Raw genomic sequence first — 22,052 nt, 5'->3', positions numbered from 1 at the left:
ACGGGGGTGTCTGTAGGGGGGCACGGGGGTCTCTGTACAGGGGTGTCTGTAGGGGGGCACGGGGGTGTCTGTATGGGGGCACGGGGGTGTCTGTATGGGGGCACGGGGGTGTCTGTAGGGGGGCACGGGGGTGTCTGTACAGGGGTACACGGGTGTCTGTATGGGGGCACGGGGGTGTCTGTATAGGGGTGTCTGTATGGGGGCACGGGGGTGTCTGTACAGGGGTGTCTGTATGGGGGCACGGGGGTGTCTGTACAGGGGTGTCTGTATGGGGGTACGGGGGTGTCTGTACGGGAGTGTCTGTACAGGGGTGTCTGTACAGGGGTACGGGGGTGTCTGTACAGGGGTAGGGAGTCAGCGTGGGGGTAACAGAGCGCTGGGAGTCAGCGTGGGGGTACCAGAGCGCTGGGAGTCAGCGTGGGGGTAACAGAGCGCTGGGAGTCAGCGTGGGGGTAACAGAGCGCTGGGAGTCAGCGTGGGGGTAACAGAGCGCTGGGAGTCAGCGTGGGGGTACCAGAGCGCTGGGAGTCAGCGTGGGGGTAACAGAGTGCTGGGAGTCACCGTGGGGGTAACAGAGCGCTGGGAGTCACCGTGGGGGTAACAGAGTGCTGGGAGTCACCGTGGGGGGTAACAGAGTGCTGGGAGTCAGCGTGGGGTACCAGAGCGCTGGGAGTCAGCGTGGGGGTAACAGAGTGCTGGGAGTCACCGTGGGGGTAACAGAGCGCTGGGAGTCACCGTGGGGGTAACAGAGTGCTGGGAGTCACCGTGGGGGTAACAGAGTGCTGGGAGTCACCGTGGGGGTAACAGAGTGCTGGGAGTCACCGTGGGGGTAACAGAGCGCTGGGAGTCAGCGTGGGGGTACCAGAGCGCTGGGAGTCAGCGTGGGGGTACCAGAGCGCTGGGAGTCAGCGTGGGGGTACCAGAGCGCTGGGAGTCAGCGTGGGGGTAACAGAGCGCTGGGAGTCACCGTGGCGGGGGCTAACAGTAACAGAGCGCTGGGAGTCAGTGTGGGGGTAACAGAGCACTGGGAATCAGTGTGGGGGTAACAGAGCGCTGGGAGTCAGTGTGGGGGTAACAGAGCGCTGGGAGTCAGTGTGGGGGTAACAGAGCGCGGGGAGTCAGTGTGGGGGTAACAGAGCGCTGGGAGTCAGTGTGGGGGTAACAGAGCGCTGGGAGTCAGTGTGGGGGTAACAGAGCGCTGGGAGTCAGTGTGGGGGTAACAGAGCGCTGGGAGTCAGTGTGGGGGGGGTGGCTAACAGTAACAGAACGCTCCTGGGGAGGGGGACAATGAGTAGCGGATTCAACTCATCCTCATCCAGGACCAACAGATCCAACTCATCCTGGTTTCCCACTACCGTCTGGTTCTCTCTCCTCTCATTCCCTATTGGATCACTACCGTCTGGTTCTCCTCTCATTCCCTACTGGATCACTAACGTCTGGTTCTCTCTTGGTAGTGATCCAATAGGGAATGAGAGCGATTAGAGATGGGTGGGTTGGGTGGGATGCGGGTGAGACTGGGGGACTGCACTTTATTGCCCCCTTTCTTGGAATAGTACAGATTTAGTTAGCATGAAGGTAGAGGAAATGGGGCAGTACACAGGAAGTTGCTGTATAGTGAGGGGAAATGGGGCAGTACACAGGAAGTTGCTGCATAGTGAGGGGAAATGGGGCAGTACACAGGAAGTTGCTGCATAGTGAGGGGAAATGGGGCAGTACACAGGAAGTTGCTGCATAGTGAGAGGAAATGGGGCAGTACACAGGAAGTTGCTGCATAGTGAGGGGGAATGGGGCAGTACACAGGAAGTTGCTGCATAGTGAGGGGAAATGGGGCAGTACACAGGAAGTTGCTGCATAGTGAGGGGAAATGGGGCAGTACACAGGAAGTTGCTGTATAGTGAGGGGAAATGGGGCAGTACACAGGAAGTTGCTGTATAGTGAGGGGAAATGGGGCAGTACACAGGAAGTTGCTGCATAGTGAGGGGAAATGGGGCAGTACACAGGAAGTTGCTGCATAGTGAGAGGAAATGGGGCAGTACACAGGAAGTTGCTGCATAGTGAGAGGAAATGGGGCAGTACACAGGAAGTTGCTGCATAGTGAGGGGAAATGGGGCAGTACACAGGAAGTTGCTGCATAGTGAGAGGAAATGGGGCAGTACACAGGAAGTTGCTGCATAGTGAGGGGAAATGGGGCAGTACACAGGAAGTTGCTGCATAGTGAGGGGAAATGGGGCAGTACACAGGAAGTTGCTGCATAGTGAGAGGAAATGGGGCAGTACACAGGAAAGTTGCTGCATAGTGAGGGGGAATGGGGCAGTACACAGGAGTTGCTGCATAGTGAGGGGAAATGGGGCAGTACACAGGAAGTTGCTGCATAGTGAGGGGAAATGGGGCAGTACACAGGAAGTTACTGTATAGTGAGGGGGAAATGGGGCAGTACACAGGAAGTTTCTGTATAGTGAGGGGGAAATGGGGCAGTACACAGGAAGTTGCTGCATAGTGAGGGGAAATGGGGCAGTACACAGGAAGTTTCTGTATAGTGAGGGGAAATGGGGCAGTACACAGGAAGTTGCTGCATAGTGAGGGGAAATGGGGCAGTACACCAGGAGTTGCTGCATAGTGAGGGGAAATGGGGCAGTACACAGGAAGTTACTGTATAGTGAGGGGCAATGGGGCAGTACACAAGAAGTTGCTGCATAGTGAGGGGAAATGGGGCAGTACACAGGAAGTTGCTGCATAGTGAGGGGAAATGGGGCAGTACACAGGAAGTAGCTGCATAGTGAGAGGAAATGGGGCAGTACACAGGAAGTTGCTGCATAGTGAGGGGAAATGGGGCAGTACACAGGAAGTTTCTGTATAGTGAGGGGGAAAATGGGGCAGTACACAGAAAGTTGCTGCATAGTGAGGGGAAATGGGGCAGTACACAGGAAGTTTCTGTATAGTGAGGGGGAAATGGGGGCAGTACACAGGAAGTTGCTGCATAGTGAGGAGAAATGGGGCAGTACAACAGGAAGTTGCTGCATAGTGAGGGGAAATGGGGCAGTACACAGGAAGTTGCTGTATAGTGAGGGGAAATGGGGCAGTACACAGGAAGTTGCTGCATAGTGAGGGGAAATGGGGCAGTACACAGGAAGTTGCTGTATAGTGAGGGGAAATGGGGCAGTACACAGGAAGTTGCTGCATAGTGAGGGGAAATGGGGCAGTACACAGGAAGTTTCTGTATAGTGAGGGGAAATGGGGCAGTACACAGGAAGTTGCTGCATAGTGAGGCGGAAATGGGGCAGTACACAGGAAGTTGCTGCATAGTGAGAGGAAATGGGGCAGTACACAGGAAGTTGCTGCATAGTGAGGGGAAATGGGGCAGTACACAGGAAGTTTCTGTATAGTGAGGGGGAAATGGGGCAGTACACAGGAAGTTGCTGCATAGTGAGGGGAAATGGGGCCAGTACACAGGAAGTTGCTGCATAGTGAGGGGGAAATGGGGCAGTACACAGGAAGTTTCTGTATAGTGAGGGGGAAATGGGGCAGTACACAGGAAGTTGCTGCATAGTGAGGGGAAATGGGGCAGTACACAGGAAGTTGCTGTATAGTGAGGGGGAAATGGGGCAGTACACAGGAAGTTGCTGCATAGTGAGGGGAAATGGGGCAGTACACAGGAAGTTTCTGTATAGTGAGGGGGAAATGGGGCAGTACACAGGAAGTTGCTGTATAGTGAGGGGCAATGGGGCAGTACACAGGAAGTTTGCTGCATAGTGAGGGGAAATGGGGCAGTACACAGGAAGTTTCTGCATAGTGAGGGGAAATGGGGCAGTACACAGGAAGTTGCTGTATAGTGAGGGGGAAATGGGGGCAGTACACAGGAAGTTGCTGCATAGTGAGGGGGAAATGGGGCAGTACACAGGAAGTTTCTGTATAGTGAGGGGGAAATGGGGCAGTACACAGGAAGTTGCTGCATAGTGAGGAAGAAATGGGGCAGTACACAGGAACTTGCTGCATAGTGAGGGGAAATGGGGCAGTACACAGGAAGTTGCTGCATAGTGAGGGGAAATGGGGCAGTACACAGGAAGTTGCTGCATAGTGAGAGGAAATGGGGCAGTACACAGGAAGTTGCTGCATAGTGAGGGGAAATGGGGCAGTACACAGGAAGTTGCTGTATAGTGAGGGGGAAATGGGGCAGTACACAGGAAGTTGCTGCATAGTGAGGGGGAAATGGGGCAGTACACAGGAAGTTTCTGTATAGTGAGGGGGAAATGGGGCAGTACACAGGAAGTTGCTGCATAGTGAGGGGATAATGGGGCAGTACACAGGAAGTTGCTGCATAGTGAGGGGAAATGGGGCAGTACACAGGAAGTTGCTGCATAGTGAGGGGAAATGGGGCAGTACACAGGAAGTTGCTGCATAGTGAGGGGGAAATGGGGCAGTACACAGGAAGTTGCTGCATAGTGAGGGGAAATGGGGCAGTAAACACAGGAAGTTGCTGCATAGTGAGGAGAAATGGGGCAGTACACAGGAAGTTGCTGCATAGTGAGGGGAAATGGGGCAGTACACAGGAAGTTGCTGCATAGTGAGGGGAAATGGGGCAGTACACAGGAAGTTGCTGTATAGTGAGGAGGGAAATGGGGCAGTACACAGGAAGTTGCTGCATAGTGAGGGGAAATGGGACAGTACACAGGAAGTTGCTGCATAGTGAGGGGAAATGGGGCAGTACACAGGAAGTTGCTGCATAGTGAGGAGAAATGGGGCAGTACACAGGAAGTTGCTGCATAGTGAGGGGAAATGGGGCAGTAACACAGGAAGTTGCTGCATAGTGAGGGGAAATGGGGCAGTACACAGGAAGTTGCTGCATAGTGAGGGGAAATGGGGCAGTATACAGGAAGTTTCTGTATAGTGAGGGGGAAATGGGGCAGTACACAGGAAGTTGCTGCATAGTGAGGGGAAATGGGGCAGTACACAGGAAGTTTCTGTATAGTGAGGGGAAATGGGGCAGTACACAGGAAGTTGCTGCATATTGAGGGGAAATGGGACAGTACACAGGAAGTTGCTGCATAGTGAGGGGAAATGGGGGCAGTACACAGGAAGTTGCTGCATAGTGAGGAGAAATGGGGCAGTACACAGGAAGTTGCTGCATAGTGAGGGGAAATGGGGCAGTACACAGGAAGTTGCTGCATAGTGAGGGGAAATGGGGCAGTACACAGGAAGTTGCTGCATAGTGAGGGGAAATGGGGCAGTACACAGGAAGTTGCTGCATAGTGAGGGGAAATGGGGCAGTACACAGGAAGTTGCTGCATAGTGAGGGGAAATGGGACAGTACAACAGGAAGTTGCTGCATAGTGAGGGGAAATGGGGCAGTACACAGGAAGTTTCTGTATAGTGGGGAGAAATGGGGCAGTACACAGGAAGTTGCTGTATAGTGAGGGGAAATGGGGCAGTACACAGGAAGTTGCTGCTTAGTGAGGGGAAATGGGGCAGTACACAGGAAGTTGCTGTATAGTGAGGAGAAATGGGGCAGTACACAGGAAGTTGCTGCATAGTGAGGGGAAATGGGGCAGTACACAGGAAGTTGCTGTATAGTGAGGGGAAATGGGGCAGTACACAGGAAGTTGCTGCATAGTGAGGGGAAATGGGGCAGTACACAGGAAGTTGCTGCATAGTGAGGGGAAATGGGGCAGTACACAGGAAGTTGCTGCATAGTGAGGGGAAATGGGGCAGTACACAGGAAGTTGCTGCATAGTGAGGGGAAATGGGGCAGTACACAGGAAGTTGCTGCATAGTGAGGGAAATGGGGCAGTATGCAGGAAGTTGCTGCATAGTGAGGGGAAATGGGGCAGTACACAGGAAGTTGCTGCATAGTGAGGAGAAATGGGGCAGTACACAGGAAGTTGCTGTATTGTGAGAGGACATGGGGCAGTACACAGGAAGTTGCTGCATAGTGAGGGGAAATGGGGCAGTATGCAGGAAGTTGCTGCATAGTGAGGGGAAATGGGGCAGTATGCAGGAAGTTGCTGCATAGTGAGGAGAAATGGGGCAGTATGCAGGAAGTTGCTGCATAGTGAGGGGAAATGGGGCAGTATGCAGGAAGTTGCTGCATAGTGAGGGGAAATGGGGCAGTACACAGGAAGTTGCTGCATAGTGAGGAGAAATGGGGCAGTATGCAGGAAGTTGCTGCATAGTGAGGGGAAATGGGGCAGTATGCAGGAAGTTGCTGCATAGTGAGGGGAAATGGGGCAGTACACAGGAAGTTGCTGCATAGTGAGGAGAAATGGGGCAGTACACAGGAAGTTGCTGTATTGTGAGAGGACATGGGGCAGTACACAGGAAGTTGCTGCATAGTGAGGGGAAATGGGGCAGTACACAGGAAGTTGCTGCATAGTGAGGGGGAAATGGGGCAGTACACAGGAAGTTGCTGCATAGTGAGGGGGAAATGGGGCAGTACACAGGAAGTTGCTGCATAGTTAGAGGAAATGGGGCAGTACACAGGAAGTTGCTGCATAGTGAGGGGAAATGGGGCAGTGCACAGGAAGTTGCTGCATAGTGAGGGGGAAATGGGGCAGTACACAGGAAGTTGCTGCATAGTGAGGGGAAATGGGGCAGTACACAGGAAGTTGCTGCATAATGAGAGGAAATGGGGCAGTACACAGGAAGTTGCTGCATAGTGAGGAGAAATGGGGCAGTACACAGGAAGTTGCTGCATAGTGAGAGGAAATGGGGCAGTACACAGGAAGTTGCTGCATAGTGAGAGTAAATGGGGCAGTACACAGGAAGTTGCTGCATTGTGAGAGGAAATGGGGTAGTACACAGGAAGTTGCTGCATAGTGAGGGGAAATGGGGCAGTACACAGGAAGTTGCTGCATAGTGAGAGTAAATGGGGCAGTACACAGGAAGTTGCTGCATAGTGAGAGTAAATGGGGCAGTACACAGGAAGTTGCTGCATTGTGAGAGGAAATGGGGCAGTACACAGGAAGTTGCTGCATAGTGAGGGGAAATGGGGCAGTACACAGGAAGTTGCTGCATTGTGAGAGGAAATGGGGCAGTACACAGGAAGTTGCTGCATTGTGAGAGTAAATGGGGCAGTACACAGGAAGTTGCTGCATAGTGAGGGGAAATGGGGCAGTACACAGGAAGTTGCTGCATAGTGAGGGGAAATGGGGCAGTACACAGGAAGTTGCTGCATAGTGAGAGTAAATGGGGCAGTACACAGGAAGTTGCTGCATAGTGAGAGTAAATGGGGCAGTACACAGGAAGTTGCTGCAATTGTGAGAGGAAATGGGGCAGTACAACAGGAAGTTGCTGCATAGTGAGGGGAAATGGGGCAGTACACAAGAAGTTGCTGCATTGTGAGAGGAAATGGGGCAGTACACAGGAAGTTGCTGCATTGTGAGAGGAAATGGGGCAGTACACAGGAAGTTTCTGCATTGTGAGAGGAAATGGGGCAGTACACAGGAAGTTGCTGCATAGTGAGAGGAAATGGGGCAGTACACAGGAAGTTGCTGCATTGTGAGAGGAAATGGGGCAGTACACAGGAAGTTGCTGCATTGTGAGAGGAAATGGGGCAGTACACAGGAAGTTGCTGCATAGTGAGAGGAAATGGGGCAGTACACAGGAAGTTGCTACATTGTGAGAGGAAATGGGGCAGTACAGGGGAGGAAAGTGCGAGGTTCTGCCCAGTGTTTGGTACATTTGTAACATTAATTTCCTGCCAACAGCCTCGCAATGTTGCCGGATTCCGTGGGACTGTGAGATACGCGTCAGTGAATGCGCATAAGAACAGAGTGAGTATAGAAATAAAATGGTTCTTGTTCCCTGGTTCCTACCCCCTAGCGCAGCCCCCCATCCCTTTCCTTATACCCTTAACCCCCAGACCCCTTGCAGACAAATCCCAGCAGTACCACTATCTGCAGAGAGAAGGTATATCTCCCTATTGTCAGTGATCTGCACTGGTGCCAGTCTGTGCCAGGTGGGCTCTGTATCCCCCGAGTGCCAGGTGGGCTCTGTATCCCCCCGAGTGCCAGGTGGGCTCTGTATCCCCCCGAGTGCCAGGTGGGCTCTGTATCCCCCGAGTGCCAGGTGGGCTCTGTATCCCCCCGAGTGCCAGGTGGGCTCTGTATCCCCGAGTGCCAGGTGGGCTCTGTATCCCCCGAGTGCCAGGTGGGCTCTGTATCCCCCCGAGTGCCAGGTGGGCTCTGTATCCCCCGAGTGCCAGGTGGGCTCTGTATCCCCCGAGTGCCAGGTGGGCTCTGTATCCCCTCTAGTGCCAGGTGGGCTCTCTATCCCCCGAGTGCCAGGTGGGCTCTGTATCCCCCGAGTGCCAGGTGGGCTCTGTATCCCCCGAGTGCCAGGTGGGCTCTGTATCCCCGAGTGCCAGGTGGGCTCTGTATCACCCGAGTGCCAGGTGGGCTCTGTATCCCCCGAGTGCCAGGTGGGCTCTGTATCCCCCGAGTGCCAGGGGGGCTCTGTATCCCCCGAGTGCCAGGTGGGCTCTGTATCCCCCGAGTGCCAGGTGGGCTCTGTATCCCCCGAGTGCCAGGTGGGCTCTGTATCCCCCGAGTGCCAGGTGGGCTCTGTATCCCCCGAGTGCCAGGGGGGCTCTGTATCCCCGAGTGCCAGGTGGGCTCTGTATCCCCCGAGTGCCAGGTGGGCTCTGTATCCCCCGAGTGCCAGGTGGGCTCTGTATCCCCCGAGTGCCAGGTGGGCTCTGTATCCCCCGAGTGCCAGGTGGGCTCTGTATCCCCCGAGTGCCAGGTGGGCTCTGTATCCCCCGAGTGCCAGGTGGGCTCTGTATCCCCTCTAGTGCCAGGTGGGCTCTGTATCCCCTGAATTCCAAAATCAGTGCCCAGGTGGTGCCAATAAAACTATTTCTATAGAGTTTCTATAGGAGATGTTGGCACGCCTGTCTCTCTCTCCCTGCGCAAGGGTCGGTGCCCAGGTGGTGCCAATAAAACCATTTCTATAGAGTTTCTATAGGAGATGTTGGCACGCCTGTCTCCTCTCTCTCTGCGCAAGGGTCAGTGCCCAGGCGGTGCCAATAAAACCATTTCTATAGAGTTTCTATAGGAGATGTTGGCACGCCTGTCTCCTCTCTCTCTGCGCAAGGGTCAGTGCCCAGGTTGTGCCAATAAAACCATTTCTATAGAGTTTCTATAGGAGATGTTGGCACGCCTGTCTCTTTCTCTGCGCAAGGGTCGGTGCCCAGGTGGTGCCAATAAAACCATTTATATAGAGTTTCTATAGGAGATGTTGGCACGCCTGTCTCTCTCTCTGTGCGCAAGGGTCAGTGCCCAGGTGGTGCCAATAAAACCATTTCTATAGAGTTTCTATAGGAGATGTTGGCACGCCTGTCTCTTTCTCTGCGCAAGGGTCGGTGCCCAGGTGGTGCCAATAAAACCATTTCTATAGAGTTTCTATAGGAGATGTTGGCACGCCTGTCTCTTTCTCTGCGCAAGGGTCAGTGCCCAGGCGGTGCCAATAAAACCATTTCTATAGAGTTTCTATAGGAGATGTTGGCACGCCTGTCTCTCTCTCTGTGCAAGGGTCAGTGCCCAGGCGGTGCCAATAAAACCATTTCTATAGCGTTTCTGTAGGAGATGTTGGCACGCCTGTCTCTCTCTCTGTGCAAGGGTCAGTGCCCAGGCGGTGCCAATAAAACCATTTCTATAGAGTTTCTATAGGAGATGTTGGCACGCCTGTCTCTCTCCCTCTGCGCAAGGGTCAGTACCCAGGCGGTGCCAATAAAACCATTTCTATAGAGTTTCTGTAGGAGATGTTGGCACGCCTGTCTCTCTCTCTCTGCGCAAGGGTCAGTGCCCAGGCGGTGCCAATAAAACCATTTCTATAGAGTTTCTATAGGAGATGTTGGCACGCCTGTCTCCTCTCTCTCTGCGCAAGGGTCAGTGCCCAGGCGGTGCCAATAAAACCATTTCTATAGAGTTTCTATAGGAGATGTTGGCACGCCTGTCTCTCTCTCTGCGCAAGGGTCAGTGCCCAGGCGGTGCCAATAAAACCATTTCTATAGAGTTTCTATAGGAGATGTTGGCACGCCTGTCTCTCTCTCTCTGCGCAAGGGTCAGTGCCCAGGTGGTGCCAATAAAACCATTTCTATAGAGTTTCTATAGGAGATGTTGGCACGCCTGTCTCTCTCTCCCTGCGCAAGGGTCAGTACCCAGGCGGTGCCAATAAAACCATTTCTATAGAGTTTCTATAGGAGATGTTGGCACGCCTGTCTCTCTCTCCCTGCGCAAGGGTCAGTGCCCAGGCGGTGCCAATAAAACCATTTCTATAGAGTTTCTATAGGAGATGTTGGCACGCCTGTCTCTCTCTCCCTGCGCAAGGGTCAGTACCCAGGCGGTGCCAATAAAACCATTTCTATAGAGTTTCTATAGGAGATGTTGGCACGCCTGTCTCTCTCTCCCTGCGCAAGGGTCAGTACCCAGGCGGTGCCAATAAAACCATTTCTATAGAGTTTCTATAGGAGATGTTGGCACGCCTGTCTCTCTCTCTGCGCAAGGGTCGGTGCCCAGGTGGTGCCAATAAAACCATTTCTATAGAGTTTCTATAGGAGATGTTGGCACGCCTGTCTCTCTCTCTGTGCAAGGGTCAGTGCCCAGGCGGTGCCAATAAAACCATTTCTATAGAGTTTCTATAGGAGATGTTGGCACGCCTGTCTCTCTCTCTCTCTGCGCAAGGGTCGGTGCCCAGGTGGTGCCAATAAAACCATTTCTATAGAGTTTCTATAGGAGATGTTGGCACGCCTGTCTCTCTCTCTGTGCAAGGGTCAGTGCCCAGGCGGTGCCAATAAAACCATTTCTATAGAGTTTCTATAGGAGATGTTGGCACGCCTGTCTCTCTCTCTCTCTGCGCAAGGGTCAGTGCCCAGGCGGTGCCAATAAAACCATTTCTATAGAGTTTCTATAGGAGATGTTGGCACGCCTGTCTCCTCTCTCTCTGCGCAAGGGTCAGTGCCTAGGCGGTGCCAATAAAACCATTTCTATAGAGTTCCTATAGGAGATGTTGGCACGCCTGTCTCTCTCTCTCTCTGCGCAAGGGTCAGTACCCAGGCGGTGCCAATAAAACCATTTCTATAGAGTTTCTATAGGAGATGTTGGCACGCCTGTCTCCTCTCTCTCTGCGCAAGGGTCAGTGCCCAGGCGGTGCCAATAAAACCATTTCTATAGAGTTTCTATAGGAGATGTTGGCACGCCTGTCTCTCTCTCTGTGCAAGGGTCAGTGCCCAGGCGGTGCCAATAAAACCATTTCTATAGAGTTTCTATAGGAGATGTTGGCACGCCTGTCTCTCTCTCTCTCTGCGCAAGGGTCGGTGCCCAGGTGGTGCCAATAAAACCATTTCTATAGAGTTTCTATAGGAGATGTTGGCACGCCTGTCTCTCTCTCTGTGCAAGGGTCAGTGCCCAGGCGGTGCCAATAAAACCATTTCTATAGAGTTTCTATAGGAGATGTTGGCACGCCTGTCTCTCTCTCTCTCTGCGCAAGGGTCAGTGCCCAGGCGGTGCCAATAAAACCATTTCTATAGAGTTTCTATAGGAGATGTTGGCACGCCTGTCTCCTCTCTCTCTGCGCAAGGGTCAGTGCCTAGGCGGTGCCAATAAAACCATTTCTATAGAGTTCCTATAGGAGATGTTGGCACGCCTGTCTCTCTCTCTCTCTGCGCAAGGGTCAGTACCCAGGCGGTGCCAATAAAACCATTTCTATAGAGTTTCTATAGGAGATGTTGGCACGCCTGTCTCCTCTCTCTCTGCGCAAGGGTCAGTGCCCAGGCGGTGCCAATAAAACCATTTCTATAGAGTTTCTATAGGAGATGTTGGCACGCCTGTCTCTCTCTCTGCGCAAGGGTCAGTACCCAGGCGGTGCCAATCTGCACATAATGGTTACTGTGAGACGTTTCTCTGCCCGCAGGAGATGGGCCGGCACGACGACCTCTGGTCCTTATTCTACATGCTGGTGGAATTTGCTGTTGGACAACTGCCCTGGAGAAAGATAAAGGACAAGGTAAGATCAAAGCAGTTACCTGCCAACCCCCCCCAGGGCATCTGATGTGGTACCATGTGACCTGGTTACTGAGGTGCCAGGGGGAGGGACATCCACTGAGAGTGCTGCTAGGAACAGTGCTACAGTGCGGGGGGGAATCTTCTATTTGCTTTCAGGGGTGGGGGGTTGGGAGACTGTAGATGGGGCCCCTGTTTGGGCAGTAACTACCAGGGCTGGAGCTTCCATGGCTATATGTGCCAGTCCTGTAGGGGCCCTATAATATTCCTGCACCAGGGGCCTGTTATATTTTCACTCACAAGAAGTAGTGTTTTAGTTTGGGGGGTCTCCCTGCTGTGGAAGTAACTGCCCCATTGTGTGTTTGCCCCCCCAGGAGCAGGTTGGCATGATTAAGGAGAAGTACGATCACCGGATGCTCCTCAAGCACATGCCGTCTGAGTTCCACCTCTTCCTGGAGCACATTTCCACTCTGGACTACTTCACCAAACCGGACTATCAGGTACCCCACGCCCCCACGGGCATGTTCCCGTGCCCAATCAGTAACAGGCATGTTCCCGTGCCCAATCAGTAACGGGCATGTTCCTGTGCCCAATCAGTAACGGGCATGTTCCCGTGCCCAATCAGTAACGGACATGTTCCCGTGCCCAATCAGTAACGGGCATGTTCCCGTGCCCAATCAGTAACAGGCATGTTCCCGTGCCCAATCAGTAACAGGCATGTTCCCGTGCCCAATCAGTAATGGACATGTTCCCGTGCCCAATCAGTAACGGGCTTGATCCTGTGCCCAATCAGTAACGGGCATGTTCCTGTGCCCAATCAGTAACGGACATGATCCTGTGCCCAATCAGTAACGGACATGATCCTGTGCCCAATCAGTAACGGGCATGTTCCTGTGCCCAATCAGTAACGGACATGTTCCCGTGCCCAATCAGTAACGGGCATGTTCCCGTGCCCAATCAGTAACGGGCATGTTCCTGTGCCCAATCAGTAACGGGCATGATCCTGTGCCCAATCAGTAACGGGCATGTTCCTGTGCCCAATCAGTAACGGACATGTTCCTGTGCCCAATCAGTAACGGACATGTTCCCGTGCCCAATCAGTAACAGGCATGTTCCCGTACCCAATCAGTAACGGGCATGTTCCCGTGCCCAATCAGTAACGGACATGTTCCCGTGCCCAATCAGTAACGGGCATGTTCCTGTGCCCAATCAGTAACGGGTATGTTCCCGTGCCCAATCAGTAACGGGCATGTTCCTGTGCCCAATCAGTAACGGGCATGTTCCCGTACCCAATCAGTAACGGGCATGTTCCCGCACCCAATCAGTAACGGGCATGTTCTCGTACCCAATCAGTAACGGGCATGTTCCCGTACCCAATCAGTAACGGGCATGTTCCCGTACCCAATCAGTAACGGGCATGTTCCCGTGCCCAATCAGTAACGGGCATGTTCCCGTGCCCAGTCAGTAACGGGCATGTTCCTGTGCCCAATCAGTAACGGGCATGTTCCTGTGCCCAATCAGTAACGGGCATGTTCCCGTGCCCAATCAGTAACGGGCATGTTCCTGTGCCCAATCAGTAACGGGCATGTTCCCGTGCCCAATCAGTAACGGGCATGTTCCTGTGCCCAATCAGTAACGGGCATGTTCCCGTACCCAATCAGTAACGGGCATTTTCCTGTGCCCAATCAGTAACGGGCATGTTCCCGTGCCCAATCAGTAACGGGCATGTTCCCGTGCCCAATCAGTAACGGGCATGTTCCCGTGCCCAATCAGTAACGGGCATGTTCCTGTGCCCAATCAGTAACGGGCATGTTCCTGTGCCCAATCAGTAACGGGCATGTTCCCGTACCCAATCAGTAACGGGCATTTTCCTGTGCCCAATCAGTAACGGGCATGTTCCCGTGCCCAATCAGTAACGGGCATGTTCCCGTGCCCAATCAGTAACGGGCATGTTCCCGTGCCCAATCAGTAACGGGCATGTTCCCGTGCCCAATCAGTAACGGGCATGTTCCCGTGCCCAATCAGTAACGGGCATGTTCCCGTGCCCAATCAGTAACGGGCATGTTCCCGTGCCCAATCAGTAACGGGCATGTTCCCGTGCCCAATCAGTAACGGGCATGTTCCTGTGCCCAATCAGTAACGGGCATGTTCCCGTGCCCAATCAGTAACGGGCATGTTCCCGTGCCCAATCAGTAACGGGCATGTTCCTGTGCCCAATCAGTAACGGGCATGTTCCTGTGCCCAATCAGTAACGGACATGTTCCCGTGCCCAATCAGTAACGGACATGTTCCCGTGCCCAATCAGTAACGGGCATGTTCCCGTACCCAATCAGTAACGGGCATGTTCCCGTACCCAATCAGTAACGGGCATGTTCCCGTGCCCAATCAGTAACGGGCATGTTCCCGTGCCCAGTCAGTAACGGGCATGTTCCTGTGCCCAATCAGTAACGGGCATGTTCCTGTGCCCAATCAGTAACGGGCATGTTCCCGTGCCCAGTCAGTAACGGGCATGTTCCTGTGCCCAATCAGTAACGGGCATGTTCCTGTGCCCAATCAGTAACGGGCATGTTCCCGTGCCCAATCAGTAACGGGCATGTTCCTGTGCCCAATCAGTAACGGGCATGTTCCCGTGCCCAATCAGTAACGGGCATGTTCCTGTGCCCAATCAGTAACGGGCATGTTCCCGTACCCAATCAGTAACGGGCATTTTCCTGTGCCCAATCAGTAACGGGCATGTTCCCGTGCCCAATCAGTAACGGGCATGTTCCCGTGCCCAATCAGTAACGGGCATGTTCCCGTACCCAATCAGTAACGGGCATTTTCCTGTGCCCAATCAGTAACGGGCATGTTCCCGTGCCCAATCAGTAACGGGCATGTTCCCGTGCCCAATCAGTAACGGGCATGTTCCCGTGCCCAATCAGTAACGGGCATGTTCCCGTGCCCAATCAGTAACGGGCATGTTCCCGTGCCCAATCAGTAACGGGCATGTTCCCGTGCCCAATCAGTAACGGGCATGTTCCCGTGCCCAATCAGTAACGGGCATGTTCCTGTGCCCAATCAGTAACGGGCATGTTCCCGTGCCCAATCAGTAACGGGCATGTTCCCGTACCCAATCAGTAACGGGCATTTTCCTGTGCCCAATCAGTAACGGGCATGTTCCCGTGCCCAATCAGTAACGGGCATGTTCCCGTGCCAATCAGTAACGGGCATGTTCCCGTGCCCAATCAGTAACGGGCATGTTCCCGTGCCCAATCAGTAACGGGCATGTTCCCGTGCCCAATCAGTAACGGGCATGTTCCCGTGCCCAATCAGTAACGGGCATGTTCCCGTGCCCAATCAGTAACGGGCATGTTCCCGCGCCCAATCAGTAACGGGCATGTTCCCGTGCCCAATCAGTAACGGGCATGTTCCTGTGCCCACAGATGATCATGTCGGTGTTTGAGAGCAGCATGAAGGAACGGGGGATCACAGAGAACGAGGCCTTCGACTGGGAGAAAGGGGGAACCGAGATCCTGCTCTCCACCAGCTCCTCCACCCCCCCCCAGCAGAACACCCGGCAGACGGCGGCCATGTTTGGGTGAGTGTTCAGTCTGGCGCTAGCCGTGCATTGTGGGACCCTTCATACCACAATATGTTGCCTCTGGGGCAGTGCCAAGCATGGTGGGTCCCTCAGTGCCACATTATTGCCCCTCTGGGGCAGTGCCAAGCATGGTGGGTCCCTCAGTGCCACATTATTGCCCCTCTGGGGCAGTGCCAAGCATGGTGGGTCCCTCTGTGCCACATTATTGCCCCTCTGGGGCAGTGCCAAGCATGGTGGGTCCCTCAGTGCCACATTATTGCCCCTCTGGCTGACAGTTTGCCTTGACCCTTCTCTCTGTAGGGTGGTGAATGTGACTCCGGTACCGGGCGATTTAATGCGGGAAAACACAGAGGACGTCCTGCAGGGAGAGCATCTCAGTGACCAGGAAAATGCCCCCCCGGTGCTTCCGTGCCGGCCGGCCGACATCACTGGCCAAACACCCAACTTGGGCTTTAATGACACCGAGATTTGGGAAGAGACAGATGTAAATCGCAACAAGCTCAGGATCAGCATCAGCAAGGTATCAACTTCCTGTGTCCCACATGCCCCGCCCCCTCACTGTCCCACCCTAAGGATCAGCATCAGCAAGGTATCAACTTCCTGTGTCCCACATGCCCCGCCCCCTCACTGTCCCACCCTAAGGATCAGCATCAGCAAGGTATCAACTTCCTGTGTCCCACATGCCCCGCCCCCTCACTGTCCCACCCTAAGGATCAGCATCAGCAAGGTATCAACTTCCTGTGTCCCACATGCCCCGCCCCCTCACTGTCCCACCCTAAGGATCAGCATCAGCAAGGTATCAACTTCCTGTGTCCCACATGCCCCGCCCCCTCACTGTCCCACCCTAAGGATCAGCATCAGCAAGGTATCAACTTCCTGTGTCCCACATGCCCCGCCCCCTCACTGTCCCACCCTAAGGATCAGCATCAGCAAGGTATCAACTTCCTGTGTCCCACATGCCCCGCCCCCTCGCTGTCCTACCCTAAGGATCAGAATCAGCAAGGGATCCCTTCCTGTGTCCCACATGCCCCGCCCCCTCGCTGTCCTACCCTAAGGATCAGCATCAGCAAGGTATCCCTTCCTGTGTCCCACATGCCCCGCCCCCTCACTGTCCTACCCTAAGGATCAGAATCAGCAAGGGATCCCTTCCTGTGTCCCACATGCCCCGCCCCCTCACTGTCCTACCCTAAGGATCAGCATCAGCAAGGTATCCTTTCCTGTGTCCCACATGCCCCGCCCCCTCGCTGTCCTACCCTAAGGATCAGCATCAGCAAGGTATCACTTCCTGTGTCCCACATGCCCCGCCCCCTCACTGTCCTACCCTAAGGATCAGCATCAGCAAGGTATCAACTTCCTGTGTCCCACATGCCCCGCCCCCTCACTGTCCTACCCTAAGGATCAGCAAGGTATCACTTCCTGTGTCCCACATGCCCTGCCCCCTCGCTGTCCTACCCTCACTGCTCCTTCTCCTCCAATCCCAGCTCAGAATAAACATCAGCAAGGTATCAACTTCCTGTGTCCCACATGCCCCGCCCCCTCACTGTCCCACCCTCACTGCTCCTTTTCCTCCAATCCCAGCTCAGAATAAGCATCAGCAAGGCATCACTTCCTGTGTCCCACATGCCCCGCCCCCCGCTGTCCCACCCTCACTGCTCCTTCCCCTCCAATCCCAGCTCAGGATCAGCATCAGCAAGGCATCACTTCCTGTGTCCCACATGCCCTGCCCCCTCGCTGTCCTACCCTCACTGCTCCTTCTCCTCCAATCTCAGCTCAGAATAAACATCAGCAAGGTATCAACTTCCTGTGTCCCACATGCCCCGCCCCCTCACTGTCCCACCCTCACTGCTCCTTTTCCTCCAATCCCAGCTCAGGATCAGCATCAGCAAGGCATCACTTCCTGTGTCCCAGATGCTCCACCCCCACACTGTCCCACCCTCACTGCTCCTTCTCCTCCAATCCCAGCTCAGGATCAGCATCAGCAAGGCATCACTTCCTGTGTCCCACATGCCCCGCCCACTCGCTGTACTGCCCTTACAGAGCCCCTCCCTATGCTGATGGTGAGATCCTACACAAACGCCAGTAGGTGGGCTGTAGATCAGGTTGCCAGCGGGCAGTGAGGAGCCTGAGTTACAAGACATTGGCGGGCACATCTTTATTCTGTACATATTATCTCGTCTCCGTGCCAACATGCCAGTGACAGTGCCACACAAACATTCTGCCTTGCAGACACAGTGCCTGATGGAAGAGGATCCCAGTCGGGGAGGGTGTCCCAGTTCCCCCGTACGGGCACCCCCAGAATCCCCTACCACCCAGGCTCGTTCCCTGCGCTACAGACGGGTCAACAGCCCCGAGTCGGACCGACTCTCTACAGCCGAGAGGGCGGAGCTGCCAGAGAGAAGGTAGGGAACCCGGGGCGCGGGGGGGGGGGGGGGTGATGGACTGGGAATGAGGATGATATAATGGTTCTTGGTGCTGCTGGGACCCAGTGTGGCCCCGGTATTGGAGAAGCCATGCAGTTTTTATTGAGGCACGGCCCCCGTGTAAGGAGGCTCTGGGGCAGTAGGTTTGGGCCGAGTCACAGTATTTTCCCTTTTCTCAGACAGTAGAACCCCTGAAATCTGGGGGCTTCCCTAACGCCCAGCCTCTTACCTACCTAAGTGCAGCTAATACCAACAGGCATCGGGTGGGGCCCCGTTCATGTTTAGGGCCCACACTGAGTCTGAACATCCTCTTATTATGTTCTGACAGGTCTCGGATGGACCTCCCTGCTTCCCCATCCCGCCAGGCCTGTTCCTCGCAGCCGGCCCAGATGTTGTCCATAGACACGGGGAATGCTGATCGGCAGGGCAGCGGGCGCATGGAAGTCTCCGCCTCGGTGGAACATGAAGCTTTAAGCAACGCGTTTCGCTCGGTGCCGCTGGCGGAGGAGGAAGACTTCGATAGCAAGGAGTGGGTGATCATAGATAAAGAAACGGAGCTGAAGGACTTCCATCCCGGGGCAGAACCCAGCACCTCCGGAACTACTGACGAAGAGCCCGAGGAGCTGAGACCCCTGGAGGAAGGGGAGGATCGGCGGAGGCCCGGGGGGGCGGAGGCAGCTGTAAGACCAAAGGTGCACGAGGCCAGGCCACGGGCCATGCAAACCGTAGCCGAGGAGGAGACGTCCTGTCGAAATGAGGGGCTGGACAGCAGGCCCGACGCGACTCCTGGGAGCCCATCCCATTCCCATTCTACATCCCTAACGCGGCAGCGGAGACGAGAGTCTGATCCGAGTGGACCTCAGAGACAGGTAAGACGAGTGACTCCACACACAACACAATAGAATATTAGTGTGACACCTAGTTATATAACGGGGCACTTCAGCTCCAGTAAGGGTTATATATATTTATATTTGTTACATATAATGTACCAGAACCAACCGCGTGTTTGCCCCATAGGCTCTAATATATTATTATATGCTCCTGTGTAGCCTGCCATTGGCTCGCACTGTAAACGGTGAGCAGGAGTGATCTGGCCCTTGTGTGTATGGAACCCAAGTGAGCAACGGGGGTCTGATCTTTGTATAGAACCCAAGTGAGCAACGGGGGTCTGATCTTTGTATAGAACCCAAGTGAGCAACGGGGGTCTGATCTTTGTATAGAACCCAAGTGAGCAACGGGGGTCAGATCTTTGTATAGAACCCAAGTGAGCAACGGGGGTCTGATCTTTGTATAGAACCCAAGTGAGCAACGGGGGTCAGATCTTTGTATAGAACCCAAGTGAGCAACGGGGGTCTGGTCTTTGTATAGAACCCAAGTGAGCAACGGGGGTCTGGTCTTTGTGTAGAACCCAAGTGAGCAACGGGGGTCTGATCTTTGTATGGAACCCAAGTGAGCAACGGGGGTCTGATCTTTGTATAGAACCCAAGTGAGCAACGGGGGTCTGATCTTTGTATAGAACCCAAGTGAGCAACGGGGGTCAGATCTTTGTATAGAACCCAAGTGAGCAACGGGGGTCTGGTCTTTGTGTAGAAACCAAGTGAGCAACGGGGGTCTGATCTTTGTATAGAACCCAAGTGAGCAACGGGGGTCTGATCTTTGTATAGAACCCAAGTGAGCAACGGGGGTCTGGTCTTTGTGTAGAACCCAAGTGAGCAACGGGGGTCTGATCTTTGTATAGAACCCAAGTGAGCAACGGGGGTCTGGTCTTTGTGTAGAAACCAAGTGAGCAACGGGGGTCTGATCTTTGTATAGAACCCAAGTGAGCAACGGGGGTCTGATCTTTGTGTAGAAACCAAGTGAGCAATGGGGGTCTTGTCTTTGTATAGAACCCAAGTGAGCAACGGGGGTCTGATCTTTGTATAGAACCCAAGTGAGCAACGGGGGTCTGATCTTTGTATAGAACCCAAGTGAGCAACGGGGGTCTGATCTTTGTATAGAACCCAAGTGAGCAACGGGGGTCTGATCTTTGTATGGAACCCAAGTGAGCAACGGGGGGGTCTGGTCTTTGTGTAGAAACCAAGTGAGCAACGGGGGTCTGATCTTTGTATAGAACCCAAGTGAGCAACGGGGGTCTGGTCTTTGTATAGAACCCAAGTGAGCAACGGGGGTCTGGTCTTTGTATAGAACCCAAGTGAGCAACGGGGGTCTGATCTTTGTATAGAACCCAAGTGAGCAACGGGGGTCTTGTCTTTGTATAGAACCCAAGTGAGCAATGGGGGTCTGGTCTTTGTATAGAACCCAAGTGAGCAAAGGGGTCTTGTCTTTGTATAGAACCCAAGTGAGCAATGGGGGTCTGGTCTTTGTATAGAACCCAAGTGAGCAACGGGGGTCTGATCTTTGTATAGAACCCAAGTGAGCAATGGGGGTCTGGTCTTTGTATAGAACCCAAGTGAGCAACGGGGGTCTGATCTTTGTATAGAACCCAAGTGAGCAATGGGGGTCTGGTCTTTGTATAGAACCCAAGTGAGCAACGGGGGTCTTGTCTTTGTATAGAACCCAAGTGAGCAACGGTGGTCTGGTCTTTGTATAGAACCCAAATGAGCAATGGGGGTCTGGTCTTTGTATAGAACCCAAGTGAGCAACGGGGGTCTGATCTTTGTATAGAACCCAAGTGAGCAATGGGGGTCTGGTCTTTGTATAGAACCCAAGTGAGCAACGGGGGTCTGATCTTTGTATAGAACCCAAGTGAGCAATGGGGGTCTGGTCTTTGTATAGAACCCAAGTGAGCAACGGGGGTCTTGTCTTTGTATAGAACCCAAGTGAGCAACGGGGGTCTGATCTTTGTATAGAACCCAAGTGAGCAATGGGGGTCTTGTCTTTGTATAGAACCCAAGTGAGCAACGGGGGTCTGATCTTTGTATAGAACCCAAGTGAGCAATGGGGGTCTGGTCTTTGTATAGAACCCAAGTGAGCAACGGGGGTCTGGTCTTTGTATAGAACCCAAGTGAGCAACGGGGGTCTGGTCTTTGTATAGAACCCAAGTGAGCAACGGGGCTCTGGTCTTTGTATAGAACCCAAGTGAGCAACGGGGGTCTGATCTTTGTGTAGAACCCAAGTGAGCAATCGGGGTCTGGTCTTTGTATAGAACCCAAGTGAGGAACGGGGGTCTGGTCTTTGTATAGAACCCAAGTGAGCAACGGGGGTCTGGTCTTTGTATAGAACCCAAGTGAGCAACGGGGGTCTGGTCTTTGTATAGAACCCAAGTGAGCAACGGGGGTCTGATCTTTGTGTAGAACCCAAGTGAGCAATGGGGGTCTGGTCTTTGTATAGAACCCAAGTGAGCAACGGGGGTCTGGTCTTTGTATAGAACCCAAGTGAGCAACGGGGGTCTGATCTTTGTATAGAACCCAAGTGAGGAACGGGGGTCTGGTCTTTGTATAGAACCCAAGTGAGCAACGGGGGTCTGGTCTTTGTATAGAACCCAAGTGAGCAACGGGGGTCTGATCTTTGTGTAGAACCCAAGTGAGCAACGGGGGTCTGGTCTTTGTATAGAACCCAAGTGAGCAACGGGGGTCTGGTCTTTGTATAGAACCCAAGTGAGCAACGGGGGTCTGATCTTTGTATAGAACCCAAGTGAGGAACGGGGGTCTGGTCTTTGTATAGAACCCAAGTGAGCAACGGGGGTCTGGTCTTTGTATAGAACCCAAGTGAGCAACGGGGGTCTGATCTTTGTGTAGAACCCAAGTGAGCAACGGGGGTCTGGTCTTTGTATAGAAACCAAGTGAGCAACGGGGGTCTGGTCTTTGTATAGAACCCAAGTGAGCAACGGGGGTCTGGTCTTTGTATAGAACCCAAGTGAGGAACGGGGGTCTGGTCTTTGTATAGAACCCAAGTGAGCAACGGGGGTCTGGTCTTTGTATAGAACCCAAGTGAGCAACGGGGGTCTGGTCTTTGTATAGATCCCAAGTGAGCAACGGGGGTCTGGTCTTTGTATAGAAACCAAGTGAGCAATGGGGGTCTTGTCTTTGTATAGAACCCAAGTGAGCAACGGGGGTCTGG

At 53.8% G+C, this 22,052-nt stretch overlaps 1 protein-coding gene across 3 annotated transcripts in view; it reads left to right on the top strand.

Annotated features, from left to right (window-relative positions):
- Positions 1-22,052, top strand: part of ttbk1 (tau tubulin kinase 1) — a 64,398-nt gene that overhangs the window by 30,278 nt on the left and 12,068 nt on the right. For all 3 annotated transcript variants that reach the window (XM_031902145.1, XM_031902144.1, XM_031902146.1), the window contains 7 exons: positions 7,701-7,766; positions 11,905-11,997; positions 12,368-12,493; positions 15,416-15,570; positions 15,874-16,093; positions 17,800-17,972; positions 18,322-18,862. In XM_031902145.1, the coding sequence (XP_031758005.1) occupies positions 7,701-7,766; positions 11,905-11,997; positions 12,368-12,493; positions 15,416-15,570; positions 15,874-16,093; positions 17,800-17,972; positions 18,322-18,862 (1,374 nt within the window). The remainder of the gene's footprint in view (positions 1-7,700; positions 7,767-11,904; positions 11,998-12,367; positions 12,494-15,415; positions 15,571-15,873; positions 16,094-17,799; positions 17,973-18,321; positions 18,863-22,052) is intronic.

Source organism: Xenopus tropicalis, chromosome 5, assembly GCF_000004195.4.
Source record: "Xenopus tropicalis strain Nigerian chromosome 5, UCB_Xtro_10.0, whole genome shotgun sequence".
Lineage (NCBI taxonomy): Eukaryota > Metazoa > Chordata > Amphibia > Anura > Pipidae > Xenopus > Xenopus tropicalis.
This window is presented reverse-complemented; position numbering and strand designations above follow the sequence as displayed.